The 20,476-nt window shown below is 37.2% G+C and overlaps 1 protein-coding gene across 1 annotated transcript; it reads left to right on the forward strand.

The window, feature by feature from the left end:
- Nucleotides 1-5,019: 5,019 nt before the first annotated feature.
- Nucleotides 5,020-19,807, forward strand: ndnl2 (necdin-like 2). The gene is made up of 11 exons (XM_067370945.1): nucleotides 5,020-5,110; nucleotides 5,636-5,698; nucleotides 6,029-6,142; nucleotides 7,359-7,422; nucleotides 7,570-7,649; nucleotides 13,342-13,436; nucleotides 14,677-14,756; nucleotides 14,841-14,883; nucleotides 14,976-15,038; nucleotides 15,600-15,714; nucleotides 19,482-19,807. The coding sequence occupies exons 2-11, from the start codon at nucleotides 5,648-5,650 to the stop codon at nucleotides 19,563-19,565; spliced, it is 789 nt and encodes a 262-aa protein (XP_067227046.1). The 5' UTR covers nucleotides 5,020-5,110; nucleotides 5,636-5,647; the 3' UTR covers nucleotides 19,566-19,807.
- The last annotated feature ends 669 nt before the right edge of the window (nucleotides 19,808-20,476 follow it).

Here is a 20,476-nt window from a genome sequence, read left to right on the forward strand (position 1 = left end):
CAATATTGTCAACCAGTAGACATGGACAAAGCCATAGAAATGGGCGTGGTGGAGGGGCTCAGTAGCGCCACCTTTTGACAAAAGTGGGGGGGGTTAGTTTTTCCTACAGTCACCAAACTCGGTACACATATTATTCTCATCAAGCCGGACAATTTTCTAATTTACATTCATTAGCTCCGACCAACAGGAAGTCAGCTATTTTGGTTTGAATGTTAATTTTTTGAAAAAACAGGCTATGAATTTTATACTACTACTCCTACAGGGTTTATCCAATTTACACCAAGCTTTTTTTAACTTGTTGCTAACACATTGAAGTTGTTTAATTGCAAACGGATTTTGGATATCTCAAACGGTTTGGCCGTGGCGAGGCAACGAATTTATGGCAAGAAAAGGGAAACAAAGTGTTATAACTTCTGCATACATTAATTGATTTTGATGAAACTTTGGCTTAGTCTTCGTTGTACAAGGCTGATCACATGGATTTGACTATTGTGATTCAAAGTCATAGCGCCACCAACTGGAAGCAGAAAATGTGTCACTTTCAGCATACATTGAGATCACCCTCTTATTTTTACCTGATTTGCTTCAAAATTCATCAGAATAATGTTAAAACTTGGCACATGTAATCCTTTGAAAATGGGCAGGGAGGAGGGGCTCTATAACGGCACCTTGTAGTGCAGTAAATGTGGAGTGAATTTGACATAGTCCTTTGATGTTTTACCGTTTTAAATGCCTATTGCCCGCCGTGCACAGTTGCACTGAAGCCACCGGGTGGCGGTGCCACCGGGCTTGGGCCCGCCATCGCTGCTCGCAGCTATATTTATTTTTATTTTTATTTATTTATTTTTTTTTCCGTCTTCCGGGGCTTTTTGGGGGCCTTAACATACTCAAAAACTCTTGAAAATTGGCACACACATTGGAATCTGCGGCCATTAGGACACCGCAGAGGCTGGTACCCGGGCATGGCAGGGGGGCTCGACAGCGCCCCCTTGAACAAAGTCTGAAAATTTGGTCCATATATTAAACACGCTTGCACGTATTAATATGAAACTCGGTACACATATAGACCTCATCGGGCCGAACAACTTTCGCGCTCTAAGTTAAACGCCACGCCAACAGGAAGTCAGCTATTAAGGGTTGTTTGAAAAATGCATGCTCTGGAATTTGATATACTCCTCCTAGACGATTAATCCGATCGCCACCAAACTCGGTCAGCATGAAGTCAAGACACTGATGATTAAAAATTGCCAGCGGATTTTTGATATCTCGAACGGTTTGGCCGTGGCGAGGCAACGAATTTATGGCGAGAAAAAGGAAACAGGAAATGTGTTATTGTAACGATCACCGTCTGTTCCTGTCACTCCCCGGACTACACTTCCCACAATTCTCCCTGTCAGTCACATGTTCACTCCACACCAATCATCTGTCACTCACCTGCACACACTTCACACTAATCACTGATCACCACACCCACCTGCAGCTCATTACCTGGACTATAAAGGACTTCCACACACACCACCTCACGGCGAAGTATTGTTTCCCCAGTGTACAATTTCCGAGCGTTTATTCCCTGTTTGCCTGTCTGTTCTCGACCTTGTCTGTTCCCGTTTTTTGATCCGTTGCTGCCTGTCCTGATCCTTGCTTTGTATACCGACCTGTGAGTTATATCTGCCTGCCTTGTGACCTACCGCCTGTACCCTGACTACGACCCTGCCTGTCCTTTGCTGCTCCTGTTTGTTCCTGGTTGACCCTGCCTGTACGACCATTCTCATTCTTAATAAAACGCTGCACTTGGATCTCCTGCCTGAGCCTCCCATTCGTAACAGTTATAACGTCTGCATACATATATTGATCTTTATGAAACTTCACGAGTGTGTTGGTTGTAGTAGTCCGATCACATGGATGTGACTATTGTGAGTCAAAGTTATAGCGCCACCAACTGGCAGCAGGAAGTGTATCACTTTTTGAAATGCTTTGAGATCACCCTCTTATTTTTACCTGATTTGCTTCAAACTTCATCAGTGTAATGTCAATACACAGCAGATGTAGACCTATGACAGGATTTTTGATATTTGAAATATTGTTGCCATGGCAACAGGTCAAACTGTAATAATATTCTTGAGTGTTTTTGAGGCTCTTAACATGCTTCAAATTGCATGAAACTCGACACACACATCAATATTGTCAACCAGTAGACATGGACAAAGCCATAGAAATGGGCGTGGTGGAGGGGCTCAGTAGCGCCACCTTTTGACAAAAGTGGCTGGGTTAGTTTTTCCTACAGTCACCAAACTCGGTACACATATTGTTCTCGTCAAGCCGGACAATTTTCTAATTTACATTCATTAGCTCCGACCAACAGGAAGTCGGCAATTTTTGTTTGAATGTTAATTTTTTGAAAAAACAGGCTATGAATTTTATACTACTACTCCTACAGGGTTTATCCAATTTACATCAAGCTTTTTTTAACTTGTTGCTAACACATTGAAGTTGTTTAATTGCAAACGGATTTTGGATATCTCAAACGGTTTGGCCGTGGCGAGGCAACGAATTTATGGCAAGAAAAGGGAAACAAAGTGTTATAACTTTTGCATACATTAATTGATTTTGATGAAACTTCGGCTTAGTCTTCGTTGTACAAGGCTGATCACATGGATGTGACTATTGTGATTCAAAGTCATAGCACCACCAACTGGAAGCAGAAAATGTGTCACTTTCAGCATACATTGAGATCACCCTCTTATTTTTACCTGGTTTGCTTCAAAATTCATCAGAATAATGTTAAAACTTGGCACATGTAAACCTTTGAAAATGAGCAGGGAGGAGGGGCTCTATAGCGGCACCTTGTAGTGCAGTAAATGTGGAGTGAATTTGACATAGTCCTTCGATGTTTTACCGTTTTAAATGCCTATTGCCCGCCGTGCACAGTTGCCCTGAAGCCACCGGGCTTGGGCCCGCCATCGCTGCTCGCAGCTATATTTTAGAATAAATTTTAATTCCTTGGAGACGCGTCATGCAGCTGACAGACATAGGTATCTCGTTTATAGGCCTATCGTTTTTTTTTTTTTTTTTTTTTTTTTTTAATATATATTTTTTAAATATTCACAAACTTGTTAACTAGCTATATCATGAATTTACGATTGTAAAGTGAATGTGTTTTGTCACGCGATGAGTTTGCACGGCAGTTAGAGCTGTCGGATAGCCTATACGAAATCTTCCCCGAAATACATAAAAGTATGTGGCCGGTGAACTGGGAGAAGAATGGAGTAGCCTAAACTTTATTGTTTCATAAACAATGTGTATCTGATATGAATAAAACATATCAAATATTAAAAAAAGGGTTATTGTTGCAGCTTCCGTAGACATCAGTGTAATTTGAATTTAACAAACTATAAATGTCTTTTTTATGCAGTAGCCTACTTAATTCAAATGTGTATTTAAATGTCTGAAACCTAAAATAAAGCGCGATGAGGTTAAAAACACCGAATAGTTGTGATGCAGAGCGCGCGTCTGTCTCTGGATCAGCGCTAAAGCACATTTGAATTTAGCAGTGAATTTTTTTGCATTTTATTCTTTGCCATAATCCTAATCGAACACTGGGTGTATTACAGCTTCAGAATTATATTCGTATTGACTATAAACAGTGATAAGGTATAGCTAAGAGTGGTCCAGACCAACCTTACGAAAGTATGACTTACAGAAGGTATACTTAAATAAGAACGTTTCGGGAAACACGTATTAACGTTAAGGTACAGCTTAAGGTATAATTTAAGAACGACGTAGAGTTAAGAAGGTTTCGGGAAACCCAGCCCTGAACATTTTGTATGTCTCCAGTCTCCCTTATTTATACACCTGATTCAGATCATCATCTCTCAAACAGAGAGCTCCATGAACTGATCTGAGTGTGTCAGAAGAGAGACACAGCCTACAAAATGCAGAGCAGTGGGTCCCAAGGACTGGAGTTGAGAACCACTGCTTTATACCATATAATATTTTTAAAAAGGTTGTAGGTTTGTGTTTTTTGCTATTGGGTGATTACTATTAGCAAACTGCCTGTGACATTATCCAACTTCTATCAACAGGCTTTTAAGACTTGGAAGTTATGTTATGTATAAAGCATAACTTTTCCCCACATAAAGCAATTTTGTGGAATAATGCTTATAAGTTAACTGGAAATCTCTTTACAGAGTTGGATGGATAGAGCAATTCAATTTTTATCTGACCTTTTAGATCAGTCAGCTTAGATGCTTTCTTATGAAAACTTTATGAATAAATGGTCATTTCCTATTTATATTGTATTATTCTGTGATAAAAGCCATTCCCACAGGTCTATTGATGTTAATGAGAAGCCATATGTTGTCCCTTAAAATTTGTAGAATTGAATCTGTACATTTAAATGGGGTGGACATTAACACTAAAAAGACCACAAATACATTTATTGTAAATCTATTTTATAAGAAATTTATTAGAACTCTATTTTATAACATCCTTTAAGAGGGAAATGTTTCTGGAATATTTGTTTCTCAGAGATTATTTGGGGAGAATGCTTGGTTGGGAAATACATTTGAAAGTTCTTCATAATATTTATGTTCAAGGGCATGGATTTGGTTTCAACATTTTTTTTTTGGGGGGGGGGGGGGGGGGTGGTATGCTGGTATGCTGAATGTTGGTATGCTGCCTGTTATTATTTTTTAATTAAAAATAATAATAATCTGTTTTATAGCATTATTGGATAATTTATTTCTTCTTTATCTATCTATCTATCTATCTATCTATCTATCTATCTATCTATCTATCTATCTATCTATCTATCTATCTATCTATCTATCTATCTATCTATCTATCTATCTATCTATCTATCTATCTATCTATCTATCTATCTATCTATCTATCTACCATAACTTTATGAAATTTATGTATAATCATTCATCAAATTCTTTCGGGCGGTTACCAAAGATTTATGATGTCAAAAATACTTGCCCCTGGTCTAGACGGTTGTTGTCCAGCAGATGGCAGTGTGACGATGTTCAGCTGTTAGCTCATTGTCATTCATCAGCAGCAGAAGAAACAACCGGGAAACTGCTGGATAGGAATTAAACATCACTGACAGGTGAAAACATTTTTAAACACCTTATCATGTATTATTATCATCATTATTTACATAATTTACTCAAACGTGTAATGTTAGTGGTTGATCTAAATGAATCTGACTTCGGTAAAGTTGGTTTTATATTCGCACATTCGGACATCCGTATTCAATAGCCTTTGTCAGTCACACTACATTGGACATTCAGTGGACATTCACAAGTAAATATGCCATTAAAACAATACTTGCCTATTTTGATCGATTGTGAAAAATGTTGTAAGTTGACAATCGTTGGTTATCAATATCATGTCGCTGCTTAAAATTCGCAAACATTAATTTATTGCACATTTATTGGAAAGTCTGAATTTATCAGAAGTCCGAATGTGCAAATATAAAACCAACTTTACTTAAGTATGAATCTGTTGGTCCTGATATCTTAAATTGTATTGCGTTTGTAACATCCAAAATGAGAAACTATACTGATTTATGTATTTTATTTATTTCCATTTTGTGTCTGTATGTATGTGTGTGTGTGTTTGTAATACTCAGGGATCGATCGTTATGTCTCAGAGGAAGAAAGCGGTTTCAGCTTCTCAGAATAAAACTCAGAGAGTAAGTAATCACACTCACGTGTTTAAACAAAATATACTTATGTTAAGTTATGAATATGACAGTATATGATTAAATTGTTGCACAGTGTGAGAGATCACATTTGAACCGATGTATAATGGCAGTATATAATCATCTAAGGAGAAAACCAGCCATCAAGATCGTATTCTCAAACTGTTGATGTAGGTTTCAAATTATGTTTATAGCAACGCGCAGGTAAACAGAAGGAAACAGAATTTTGAGAGCTGCTTGAGTAATAAGTTAAACACTTTTATATCAACATATTGTCAATGATATTGTGAGATTGATTTAATGTGTGTGTGTGGAATGCAGCGCTCTCAGTTATTGCTGAATGAGGGTGATGAGGATGCAACCTTCAGCCAGATAACATCATCACAGGTCCAGAGAGCTCGAGAGAACTTCACATCTGATCAGATAGACCGCAAGGTATCTGTGAAGTCATTGATGATATTAATTTCTTTTTAAATCATATTCTGCATGTGAAACAGTCTGGTAATTAAACATCTGGGCTGGAGAGTTACTGAAAAGTTGTGAGTTAACCCTCTGTAAATGTAGATTTCGTACTGATGGAGTTAAGTATGAATATGTATGCTTACTTTTCTATAAGCTAGTGTGCTCCAAACTGCTACTTTCTTACAAGAGTACAATAATAATAATGATTTAAAAATAAATGTGCAAATAATATTATAATGTTGTGTAGTTTATCATAATATAGACACAGCCAGTTTTATTCATTGAGAGATTTATTCTTGAAAAAATATTTACCTAATAATTTTATTGGAGTCGTACACGCATGATGTACAGTTAGTCTATGCCATGCGTGTATTAATTTGAACCACGACAGCTATTATGGAGGTGGCTTGATGTAGAGCAGGAGATGCAGATAACTTGATCTTGACCCTTAAGAAACTTTAAATAATGCTCTCACGTAAACAAATCTTCTTCAAATGTAAAATTAAAATTGCTAATTACAACATTGAAATAAAAATATAAAACCTGTACTAGAAATCATGAATATAAAAATTGGGAATTGTGTGTTAAAAAAAAAAAAAAAAAAAAAAAAAAAGTGCACATTTTATTGATCTATTATAACTTTTATGTTGTTTAGCTTGGCTGTTTTCTTAAAGGTCCAGAAATCCATCAAGCTTTTCTTCAGGTGTCTTTTTTAATTATATGATGCCACTACTTTGCTGTCTTTCAATGCAGTCAATCGCTGCATTGCTGATCATGGTTTTGAGTATCAATACATCTGCCCTTTTCAGTAAACACGAGCGCACAGTAATCTTGGTTTGAAGAACCAAATTAGGCAGTTCAGTTATCACGATTAGAAGATCTGCCATCTGTCAAATCATCTCAGATGTATTAAGCGAGGTATGAAGAATGGACCCCATTTCATTGTTGATTCAGAATAATTGTGTAAAGTTAATCGAATATGAAATTAGTTCAATTCATTTATAAAAGCAGCTCTGCAGAAAACAATGTCATTGTCCAGCTTAGTTCAGCTCTCATCCAATAATGTCAGTGCAGTCAGATCAATAATATTGCTGAATATTAAGTGTTTCCAACTAAGCAAGCCAAAATGTTACAAAAATGTTAATCAGCAATAGTCATATTTTAATATATTTCTCTGCTTTATGCCAAGGTGGCAGAGGTGGTCCAATTCATCTTGATTAAAGACCAAAAAAAAATACCCATTCGAAGAGCAGGTTTGTATTCTATAGTCAGTATATTACACTTTATTAGATCCCTATTATAGTTCTGCTTTTTAGAGAAATAATTATTCATAATAGAAATATTCTATTTATATTTGAAACTTTTTTTTGTCTTTCCTGTCTTTTGACTGATTTCTGCAGATATTGGCAAACATGTGATCAAGGATTACAAACACATCTATACAGATATCATCAACAGAGTTTGCCGTACATTTGAGCAGGTACAACAGAATACCATGACTAAATGGTAGGGATGTCCAGATCCAATCACGTGATCAGAAATCAGGCCCGATCACGTGGTTTCAGACTCGATCGGAATCGGACGTTACCTCCCAATCAGGACTCGGATATAACTTGCATGTATTAGGGGTGCAACGGTTCTCGGTAAAAAATCAAACCGTACGGTTCTCCACTTACGGTTCGGTACGCACTTGCACCGCGGTCCATCTCGAATGACGACGCATCTATAGAGTGCCCCAGGGATGACGCGTTTTTTTAGGCAAAACCCAGAAGCGAGTTAGCATTTTAGGACCTCCGGTTCCAACGCCGTAAAGTCTATGGGTTTTTTGAATGGGTTTTTGCTAAATCGCCTGAAATAAGGTCTATGGTTAACAAAGCCTCTACATACTTTCACGTTTTGATCTATGACATAAAACACACCAGTTATAACCCACTTGTGATTTTTTAAAAACTTTTACTGTGTCTTAAAATCTGCGGTTGCTAACAAATTGCTAAAAGGGACTACTTCCTTTGGCGGGGACTTTAGACGTCATCATGACAAACAGGACATTTGGACAGCATTTCTCATGAAAAAGTGGATAAGTATTCACACGTGGAGACATTCGAAAGTGGATAGTGTATACACAGCGCGGATCATAATCAGTGAGCATGTTTTTAAATAGAGTTGTTTTCTAAATAAAGTTTGAGTACGCTTGGTGGTAACGACGTTGATCCGCGACCATGGTATGCTGTAGTCCGTTTATAGCCTACTGTTAGCCTTCTGACGACTTTATTTAGGCTTCAAAATCTATAAATGTTATGTTAACTTGTAAAGATTATCTTGATAGACAAAACGTGTAAGTGTCATAACCCTTTGTAAAACACCGAGCTTATTTTCTGCGATTTTCCAAAAGTCTATTGGAAAAATGAATAGGCTTTCAGTCGAGGGAACCCATGCGCCGCTAACTTCCGGGTTGGCCTACAAAAACGCGTCATCCCTGGGGCACTCTATTGGTTAATATGGTTAAAATAGCAACGTGGAAAACAGACAGACAGTTCAGATAATGTATGTTTCAGTCGATGGATGCGCAAAACGTTACAACAACGATAATCAGAAAGCGTGGACAAAACAGTCACGCTTTGTAAACTATTCAATGCGAGTGCCGTCTGCTCTAATGTCCAGTCATTTACGCCGTCATCATCCGTGTGTTGATAGTGCGAGCGCAGGTGAGGCCTGAACAGCAAACGTTACTATCTGTGTTTAAACTAACTTATTTAATCCTTGCTGATCTAAACCTTCAAGAACAAGACGCGAAAGAGAACTCGCACGCTATGAGAAGATTTGTGTGGCGCTCATCGCGCACACGCTTATTTCAGTCAGCGCGCAAATACTTCTCTTTCAAGTCTTGCGCTTCAGCGGACAAATTCATACAAAAAATATAGCTGCAAGCAGCAGTGCGGGGCCAAGCACCGAAGGCACCGCAAACAGAGCAACACAGCAAGCAGAGCAGCATTTCAAGCAGAGCAACACTGTAAGCAGAGCAGAACATCAAACAGAGCAGCACACCAAGCAGAGCAGAACATCAAACAGAACAGCACAGCATGCTGAGCAACACTGCAGGCAGAACAGCACAGCAAAAAGAGCAGCTTTTAAAGCAGAGCAACATGGCAAGCATTTCAAGCACTCAAATGTCTGAGCTGTAGTGCAGTGCGGAGCAAGAAGAGCAAAAACAGCAAAAATTGAATGTACATGAAAAACAGCTGGTTCAGAAGTAGAGGTGAGAATGAGCTCAAAATGACCAGAAGCTTCTTGGGATGATAGAGGAATTGAAATGACAACATTACAAACAATTTTATAAAGTCACCCCATGTGGGATTCGAACCCACAATCTCTGGATCATGTGTCTGTCTGTCCCTCAACTCTTTGCACCACTGAGCAGACAGTGTCACACAGTTGACAGAGTTCAGTAGTTCATGAGAATGAACTCACAATGAAGAGCAACACAGCATACATTTCATGCACTCAAATGTCTGAGATGTAGTGCAATGCAGAGCAAGAAGAGCAAAAATGTCTGAGATGTAGTGCAATGCAGAGCAAGAAGAGCAAAAAGAGCAGAAATTGAATGTACATGAAAAACAGCTGGTTCAGAAGTATAGGTAAGAATGAACTCAAAATGACCAGAAGCTGAGGTGAAAATGAACATAGAATTAATAAAAATAGATTTATTTCTAATTAAAAGAAGAAAGACTAGAACAATACTTGTTTGGATAATAAAGGAATTGAAATGACAACATTACAAACAATTTTATAAAGTTGACCCACACGGGACTCGAACCCACAGTCTCTGGATCATGTGTCTGTCACTCAACTTTTTGCGCCACTGGGCAGGCAGTGTCACATAGCTGTCAAAGTTTAGTAGATCATGAGAATTAACTCACAATGAAGAATTTTTATAAAAATGCACCATATGTTATATTTAAAAATTTTAGTTTAGATCATTCTCAGAAACATTCAATATCAGGAACAGAAGCAATTTGTACAAAATAACCAATTAACATGCTAAGCTAATTAGCATAAGACAACAAACACAAGCAAGGTCACATTCAGAGACGAATATCTCGGGAACGGTAGTGAACATCAAAAATCTGTTCGGTCATTTCTGTGCAGGTCGGTCCAAAGATCACCTGAGCTCATTTTGGACAAAATTTGTGGGAGGAGTAGTGAAAAAGCAGTTTTTCATTTATTTCAATATGGCGGACAGGTACATTTAAGGAAAATGACAAATGACACATCGTTGGAATTGGCACTAGCCAGGGAATAAAATGACATAAAGCATACACATTTTGGAAAGTGTTTTCAAAACTTATAAGCGTTTTTGCAAAAAACATTATATCCGTGGAACAGTAGGTGGCGCTGTGTGGAAACTTTTCAGGTACCTTCAGGACCTTCTAAAGATCATATGCCCCAATTTTTGTAAAGATATGTCAAATTGTTTAAAAGTTATTGCAATTTATGACAAAATTCAAAATGGCGGACATGTGGTTCATCCGATGTTGGCAAAATCTATATCCTCTGATTCGGCATGGTCCAAGGAATCCATAGACACTAAGATATTGATTTTCTGCCAAACTGTTCAAAAGTTATTGGCCAAAAGAGCAATTTTCCAGATCTCATGAACTGTAGGTGGCGCTATTCCCAAATTTCGCATGGAACCTCAGATCATGGTATTAATCAAGTGTACCTATTTTTGTTTCGATTGATCAAAGTTTGGCCGAGATAGAGCCTCTATACCGATTTTGGGTCGACCTCATTAACTTCATGACATAATAACTTTTGAACAAAGATGAATAAAAAAAATCTGTTCAGTCTCTTTTGTGCGGCTCAGAACAAAGATCATCTGATCAAAGTTTGAACAAAATTGGACAAATTTTGAAGGAGGAGTAGTGAAAAAACAGGATACTGTACTTTTCAAAATGGCTGCTACTGTAATGGGCGGAGACTTAATGTAATATGTTGAATAGCATCAGCATGAAAAACAGCAGAAATTCAATGTACATGAAAAACAGCTGGTTCAGAAGTAGAGGTAAGAATGAACTCTAAATGACCAGAAGCTGAGATGAAAATGAACACAGAATTAACAAAAATAGATTTGATTCTAATTAGAAGAAGAAAGACTAGTACAATACTTATTGGTATAATAAAGGAATTGAAATGACAACATTACAAACTATATTATAAAGCCACGCCACACGGGACTCGAACCCACAGTCTCTGGCTCATGTGTCTGTCACTCAACTCTTTGTGCCACTGGGCAGACAGTGCCACAATGCTGTCGAAGTTTAGTAGTTCATGAGAATGGACTCACAATGAAGAATTTTTATAAAAATGCACCATATGTTATATTTATAAAATTTAGTTTAGATCATTCTCAGACACATTCCATATCAGGAACAGAAGCAATTTGTACAAAATAACCATTTAGCATGCTAAGCTAATTAGCAAAAGACAACAAACACAAGCAAGGTCACATTCAGAGACGAATATCTCGGGAAGGGTAGTAAACATCAAAAATCCGTTCAGTCATTTCTGTGCAGGTCGGTCCAAAGATCACCTGAGCTGATTTTGGACAAAATTGGACAAAATTTGTGGGAGGAGTAGTGAAAAAACTGTTTTTCATTTATTACAATATGGCGGACAGGTACATTTAAGGAAAATGACAAATCACACATCGTTGGAATTGGCATTAGCAAGGGAATAAAATGACATAAAGCATACACATTTTGGAAAGTGTTTTCAAAAGTTATAAGCATTTTTGCAAAAAACATTATCTGTGGAACAGTAGGTTGCGCTGTGTTGAAACTTCTCAGGTACCTTCAGGACCTTCTAAAGGTCATACGTACCAATTTTTGTGAAGATATGTCAAATTGTTTAAAAGTTATTGCAATTTATGACAAAATTCAAAATGGCGGACATGCGTATCATTTGATGTTGACAAAATCTATATCCTCGGATTCGGCATGGCCCAAGGAATCTATTCACACAGGCGTCCTGAAAACCCAAAGAAGGGTCTGCTATTTGTCATTCTCAGTGTCATAGACACCAAGATCTTGATTTTCTGACAAACTGTTCAAAAGTTATTGGACAAAATAGCCATTTTTCAGATCTCATGACCTGTAGGTGGCGTTGTACCATGGTCCTGATGAACTGTACCAATTTTTGTTTCGATTGCTCAAAGTTTGGCCGAGATACAGCCTCTATACCAATTTTGGGTCAGAATTCAATATTCAATATCCAAATTGAATTCGGTATAGTCGGATTCGGCATGATCCAAGGAATCCATAGACACCAAGATCTTGATTTTCTGACAAACTCTTCAAAAGTTATTGGCCAAAATAGCCATTTTTCATATCTCATGACCTGTAGGTGTCGCTGTTCCCAAGTTTGGCATAGACCCTCAGACCATGGTCCTGATGAAGCTTACCAATTTTTGTTTCGATTGCTCAAAGTTTGGCCGAGATACAGCCTCTATACTAATTTCAGGACCTCGTGAACTTTGTGACATTATAACTTTTGAACAAAGATGAATAAAAAAAATCTGTTCCCCTTCGGGGCTTGGCCCCTAATAAAACTAACGGATACAATAGGGGCTATAGCACCTTTGGTGCTTAGCCCCTAATTATGTCAGCATGCCCGTCTTAGCGAGTATATGTACTGTATAACAGTATATGTACTGGATCGTGCATGTCTTAAAGGGAAAAAAACTATTCCTATTCCTGCTGCCTATTTTTAATGATACATCAAACAACAAATAACAAAGAAATCACTCACTGCTCTTGACTGAATAGTTTTTGTAACTTCAATAATGATTCATCTTTATTTATTTTATACAGTAAAGATTATATGCAGTGATATTTTATATTTTATTACTTTATCCAATTTCTGTACGTGAAAATTACTGTTAGATACCTGAAAAACCTGAAAAGCACTGTTCCTGGATCCTGGATCTGTTTTTTCGCTCTTCTTTATTCTTTTTTATGTATTATAGAAGTATCGGATCAGGACTCGGTATCGGTAGATACTCAAAATCAAATGACTCGGACTCGAGGGTAAAAAAACATGATCGGGACATCCCTACTAAATGGCCTTTTATGGGTATGAATTTGAGCAGAGATTAACTCATGTATTTGATGCAGGTGTTTGGATTAAAGCTGGTGGAGACTGATCCCAAAAATCACATTTATATCCTGATCAATAAGCTGGAGCCCATTCATGGAGAGCCTGTGAGCATGTAAGTAACACACACACTTTGGATAAACACTACTATAACACGCTTCCACGTACATGTATGCATTAGTGCTATCAACAAACCCCCCTCACCCCCCGAAAAAAAACAATATGCAGTGCTTTCAAAGGCTTCCATACTATGAAGATAGAAATTCACTAAAATAGCACAAATTCATCTTCTTTGAATCCTGTTTTCAAAATTTGCGTTTTCAGGCCCCCAAAATGCTTTTGTCATGTAAATGAACGGCCAAAACGCATAAAACGGAAAAAAAAATTACAAAAAAAAAAATAACTGACCCCAAAACTTTGAACGGTAGTAAATATTGTTATAAAAGATTTCTATTTTAAATAAATGCTGTTCTTTAACTTCTTAATCATCAAAGAATCCTGAAAAAAGTATCAAATCAGGTTTTAAAAAATATTAAGCAGCACAACCGTTTCCAACATTGATAAGTGAGTATCAAATTAGAATGATTTCTGAACGATCACGTGACACTGAAGACTGGAGTTATGACTGCTGAAAATTCAGCTTTGCATCACAGAAATTATATTTTAATAGATAGATACTTTATTAATCCATCGCAGGAAATTGTATGTAATGTATATTAAAATATTTTTCTGTAATTTTGATAAAATGTGTATGTTATAGTGAAATGCACAGTGTGTGCAGGGTGTGTGGCCTCAATAGCCCTGCAGTAAGCCTTGCCTTGTCTTGCCTTGAATGTGATTGTGGAATGTGCATGGTAAAAAAATTCAACTGAAATTGCATTAAATCTGGTTGTTTAAACCAAGATTATGCTGCAAGATGTTTTTTTTCCCCCAACTACATTTAAGTTCCCTGTTATGAGCTATCCTACGAAAAAAAAATTCCATGTTTATTCCCATTCATTTCTGTTCATTCCTGTTAATACCCATGGAATGTTTCCAGTCTTGTAAATTCATGGAATTTGCAACCCTAGTTTTAAGTCAAGTCACCTTTATTTGTATAGCACTTCGTACAATACAGTTTGTTTCAAAGCAGATTGAGCACATAATTGCGTGAGGAGGGCATATTCATTTTCCCAAATGGGCTGATTCTGAACAGACTGTATCTTTTGAACTTCCTGTTGCCATGAAACTATCAACCGGTATTGGTGAAAATGGACAAACTGACTGACTCTGAGCTGACCTTTTGTGAGATTCACTCAAACACACCTGCACTAGTCGCGCTGTTTTGTGCTACACTGTTTCTTCTATTCACACAGGCGTCCTGAAAACCCAAAGAAGGGTCTGCTATTTGTCATTCTCAGTGTCATCTTCATGAAGGGTGGTGTCATTAAAGAGAGTGAGTGCTTTGCCATTCACACAATCACATTACTCTTCAGTTTCGATGGATGGTTTGTTAATGTGTTTTCCATGAATGCTGTAGATCTGGTGTGGAATACACTCAAGAAGCTGCGGGTGGATCCAGGGTTTGTGGACAAGATTCTTTTGGAAAAAGTAATTTTACTGTTACTTTTTTTTTTTTTAATAATTCACTTGTGATACTTGTGTCTCATCACAGGGAGAAACATGACGAGTTTGGTGATATAAAGAAGGTGGTCACAGATGAGTTTGTACGGCAGAAGTAAGAGAATGTGTCTTTCTGCAACAAAATGATTGGTTTTCTTTAAATGGTACGGAGTAACCCCTCCTAATTTGACCCAAGCCCTCACTTTGAATACTCGTAACTCAGGCTACAAGTACAGCAACTGATGTGCTCAGAGGTTGTGGGTTTGAGTCCCAGTGAGAATTGGTGTGTTCAGAGCTGCTGTTCCTTAGACCATGAACAGGTGGTTTATATCACACCATAGACAATGAAGGGGTCTAGCAGAATGAAGGCAAAGAAAGATTCATAATCTTCATCAGATGACTCCTGACATGTTTCTTTGACTTCTGAACCATTCAAGCTAGCAAGACAACAATTATAACCATTGGCATTTTGCAACTTGGAAAGATTTCTATTTCTATTCAAGAGGGACTGTTGAAATGAGTGTACTGAGAGTGACTTTAGATAAAGCCTAGAGGGTAATGGTTAAAGACCTTTGGGCTAAAGGCCCCTTTGACAGCTTTTTTACATTGAGCATTTTCACACCTGCAGGTCAAGTTAGCAAAACTTTTTCATTTTCATTTCACATGTCTGTTTCAGATATTTGGAGTATGTGAAGATTCCTCACACAGAGCCGGTGGAATATGAATTCCGCTGGGGTCTGCGGGCAGAGAAGGAGGTGTCCAAACTCAAGATACTGGAGTTTGTTGGAGAGGTTTGTTCTTTTTTACTTATTACATTCACCCAGGGATGTGCAGAGAGTTTCTCATAGGCAGGGGATACATTTTAAATAAAGGGGAAATCTATAGCTATAATTTGACCACAGTATTATTGTTGATAATTTTTGCACGTTCTATTCATTTTGAAAATGGGCAGGGGCTTGTGCCATTAATGTAATTTAAAATAATGTTTAATGTTTATGAACGTAATTAGAGGTACATTGATAAATCTTTTTTTTTTTTTTTATAAAAAAACAACTTTGTAGGTTCACAAACAGTATTTTTGGCCACACCCACCCTTGTTTAACATTATTACCGTACTGTTTTGAATATAAGATGACCTTGATTATAAGATGACACCCCACCCCCCTATTTTTTCAAGATGTACATTTTGGAACAACAAATCTTGTATTTTATAAAGAAAATCTTCATAAAGAAAGTCTTTTTGCGCTCATGATCTTCGAACTTTACACTCTGACACACCATATATGTATTTCTTGGCTCACTCGTTTTACATGTATTTGACATCACCTATTGTAGTGGGTGTATTATTGACATGTAAAAGTCTAGACCCTGAATATAAGACAAACATGTTTTTTCAAATGTATCTCTAAGAAAAAAACATCTTACATTCGGAACAAAACAGTAGTGTGGGGCGCGCCTCCCCGGGGGACAAGTCAGGAGAGGCGTGGAGGAGTAGGGCTATATCCTGGTGACAAATGTCATTTGATTAGGGATGGGTATCGTTAAAGGGTTAGTTCACCCAAAAATGAAAGTTCTGTCATTTATTACTTACCCTCATGCCGTTCCACACCCGTAAGACCTTTTGTTAATCTTTGGAACACAAATTAAGATATTTTAGTTGAAATCCGATGGCTCAGTGAGGCCTCCATATGGAGCAATGACACTTCCTCTCTCAAGATCCATAAAGGTACTAAAAACATTTAAATCGGTTCATATGAGTACAGTGGTTCAATATTAATATTATAAAGCGACAAGAATATTTTTGGAGCGCCAAAAAAACCCAAAATAACGACTTATTTAGTGATGGCCGATTTCAAAACACTGCTTCAGGAAGATTCGGAGCACAAATTAATCAGTGTATCGAATCATGATTCAGATCGCGTGTCAAACTGACTTTGGCGCTCCGAACAGCAGATTCGATACACTGATTCATTTGTGCTCCATTATACTGATAATTTGCAAAACTACTGCGCTGGTGAGCGTTGTAGTCGTTGTAGTCCAGAGCTGCGCTTGGAGTATTTACAACAGTGTGAATCATTGAAGGAACCTGTAGGGGGAGCTTCGCAAATCTTACTGAGTTCCTGAGCTTTAACGACTACAACGCTCACCAGCGCAGTAGTTTTGCAAATACAGTACAAGAAATCTCGATGGAGATGGGTCATTTTCGAAATTGTCTTATAAAGTCATAATATATACATTGTTTTTGAATTACTATAAAGCATTTGTCACTCTCGCGTGAATGTGAACATGAGGCGAGATTGTGTCGGGTCGGTGCAGGTCAACTTGCAAGTGCTGTTTTCTGGCGTAGATGTGCCAGAGGGGGTTAGTGCACGCCTCAAACACACCACTACAAGTCAATTAACCATCATAAGGACTTAGAAAATTATTTATGAAGGTAAAAAAAGTTACTTAGTTCTGCTTTAAGTTTGGGTTTAGAGAGGAAGGAACGAGCACAGTTGTGAAGAGAATGAAGGTGTGCTGGACGAAACTAGTTTTTAATAGTTTTACCTCAGATATCTTCTTTATCATCCTTGGAAGCCAAAATCGAAATCAAAAATAAAATTTGCTTAATAATCACAGTCCTAAAGTGTAATCAGACGTTTAGTTGTTTAGTTCTCTCTTCCATCGTCACCATTAAATAGGGTTTAAATGTTGTGCGCCCGCTGTAGCTCCTCTGCGTGAGCGCAATCTCTCTTCTGGATTGCGAAAGCAATAATGCATCATAGACAAATGTCCTAATATTATTGCATACAGACACAGCTGGTGACTCTGGCGAGATAGAATTCACAAGATAATGTCTATATAGCAATAATAAGTGTACGTGTATTTTCTTCATGATTTCTCCAGTACCGATAGCAGAACCGTTAAACGTCAGAGCTTATCGATACACCGGTCTTTCAGAATTTAGCCCCGGGGCCAATTAAATACCGGGTTTTGGTACCCATCCCTACATTTGATAGAGATTTTATAATTGCGGTATGTAAATCAGTATATCCGCACAGGACTTAAAATTACTGACATTATAGAGTGATTGTAGGCGCGTGTTTGTCCTATTTTTAGATCCTTGGTTTTGACATGTTTATATTAAAAATAAATAAAATAAAATTCCAATCCATTTATTGTCCATTTTTTGTCAAAAGCAAACAACAACAAAAAATAAAGAAAGAAAATAATTGTCTATTTCATGCACTTTACAAAACAATCCATTCAAGTCCATTATGGTCATATGGGTAAATGACGAAATAAAAAGTGGAACATGCTTGTTATTAAAAGTGCAATAAACCACGCAGGAGAACTGAATTCAGTGCTTACATGCTGACAGGCGGCTTTCTGTGTGAGACCCACTTGAAGTGCGCACAGAAAGCCACCTCTCAGACAGCGTGCAATCACAAATTGAGTTCGGTGGCTTATTGCGCTTAAACTGTGAAATACACACATTTGTCATAATACCCGTCTACAGCACCTCTCACATGCACAAAATATACATATACATTCTTCTTTGAAACAGTCTGTATTGTATAAAGATATAGAATATATATAACACTCATGCATTTACTACTCAATACACACATTACACACACACATAATAACATTCGCATATTCACTAATTTTAAGTCTCACATACATAGCATCCACTTTGCTTTTGGTGTTTTTTTTTTTGTTTGTTTTTCCTTCCACATCATGCATTCAAATTGTGTAGTAAAATATAATATATAAATCGTGTAACCTCTGTGTAATGTTATATACCCTTACATCAGTGGTGCAATACTCCAGTTTCTAGAGGGCCAGAGCCCTGCACAGTTTAGCTTCAACCCTAATCAAGTCCTTCAGGATCTAGGTTTGGCACCCCTGTTTTTACGTATTTGACATTTTAGCACCCATTTAACAATAACCATTATAACCTCCCTATCTTGCCGTCTGCAAAAAAGAAAAAAACATGATGATCTATATAGTGATTTATATAGATTTTTTCCATGGATAACTTATACCTTTAATCCTAAATATGACCACAGCTTTTCAAAGTACAAATTAAATTGTTTACTACAAAGTAATAAAGTAATAAATAATACATTATTTAATTTTTCTCAGAGTTTGTAATTTAAATACTTGTGTATAATTAACCCTAATATTACTGCCTTGTATTAAGTTAATCTTAATAAACCATGACCTCTTTTTTTCAAATGTATTGTCCCAACCATGTTACATTTGGTCTTTTTCACCCCTGATATTTGATTAGAATCTATTGTCATGGGCTATTATTTAATAAACAGACTAAACGCACATTACTTTGCACATGGTTTTTAAAATAAGCTTCATTTCTTTTAAACAGTTTGTTTTGGTTGACATATGGCCCTGACATGTTCTTGACAGGATTTACCCTTAACTAATGACTGTTGAAAAGCCATGTTGTTTTATTCATAAGTGTAATGCATTTAATTTGAGCACATATATTATACTAATGTATCTGAATAAGTTCTAGTGAGTAACACTGTTGTGGTATGGGTCTGTTCTCTTGAAGCTTTTTGAGCAGGATCCTCAGAGCTGGACACAGCAGTTCAGAGAGGCCAGTACTGCTGGTACCAGCAGCCAGAGGACATCATAACATGTGTTTCCATCAAGTTTAGTGCTTTTCATTTATTACTGAAACATTTTTTTTCAATAGTTTTGTCTAAACACAAAAGTTATTACAATTAATATAGTTGAGTGTTTATATTTCTTTGTATTTTGTAAACAAAATAAAGTTATTTGACAATTCTCTCACTGCATTCACAGTGTTCTCTTACAACATTCCTGGTATGGTTTAGAGGTAATGTGGCCATAAGTGAAGGGTTAAGGCTCCGGTTGCCATAAAAACAATCAGTGTCCCGAGACACCCTTAGCATAAAAAGATTCAACAACTGAGATATAATCTGAACAAATATCACAGACATTTGATAAACAGAAATAGAATGAGTCCCAAGTGGGAGGTGGGGGGTCAATAACAAACAGTATATGGTGTGGTTTTATGTTTTTGATGTTATTTATTTAAAGGTGCCCTAGAATTAAAAATTGAATTTTGACATACATTGAGTCGCAAACTCCATTGTTTCCTCCTCCTTATATAAATCTCATTTGTTCAAAAGACCTCCAAAGAACAGGCGAATCTCAACATAACACCGACTGTTACGTAACCGTTGGGATCATTAATATGTACGCCCTCAATATTTGCATATGCCAGCCCATGATCGAGGCATTACACAAGGGCAGAATATCTGGATGTGCACAGCTGAATCATCAGACTAGGTAAGCAAGCAAGGACAACTGCGAAAAATGGCATATGGAGCAATAATAACTGACATGATCCATGATAACATGATATTTTTAGTGATATTTGTAAACTCTTTCTAAATGTTTCGTTAGCATGTTGCTAATGTACTGTTAAATGTGGTTAAAGTTACCATTGTTTCTTACTGTATTCACGGAGACAAGAGCCGTCACTATTTTCATTATTAAACACTTGCAGTCTGTATAATG

The sequence above is a fragment of the Chanodichthys erythropterus genome, chromosome 20 (genome assembly GCF_024489055.1).
Source record: "Chanodichthys erythropterus isolate Z2021 chromosome 20, ASM2448905v1, whole genome shotgun sequence".
Taxonomy (NCBI): Eukaryota; Metazoa; Chordata; class Actinopteri; order Cypriniformes; family Xenocyprididae; genus Chanodichthys; species Chanodichthys erythropterus.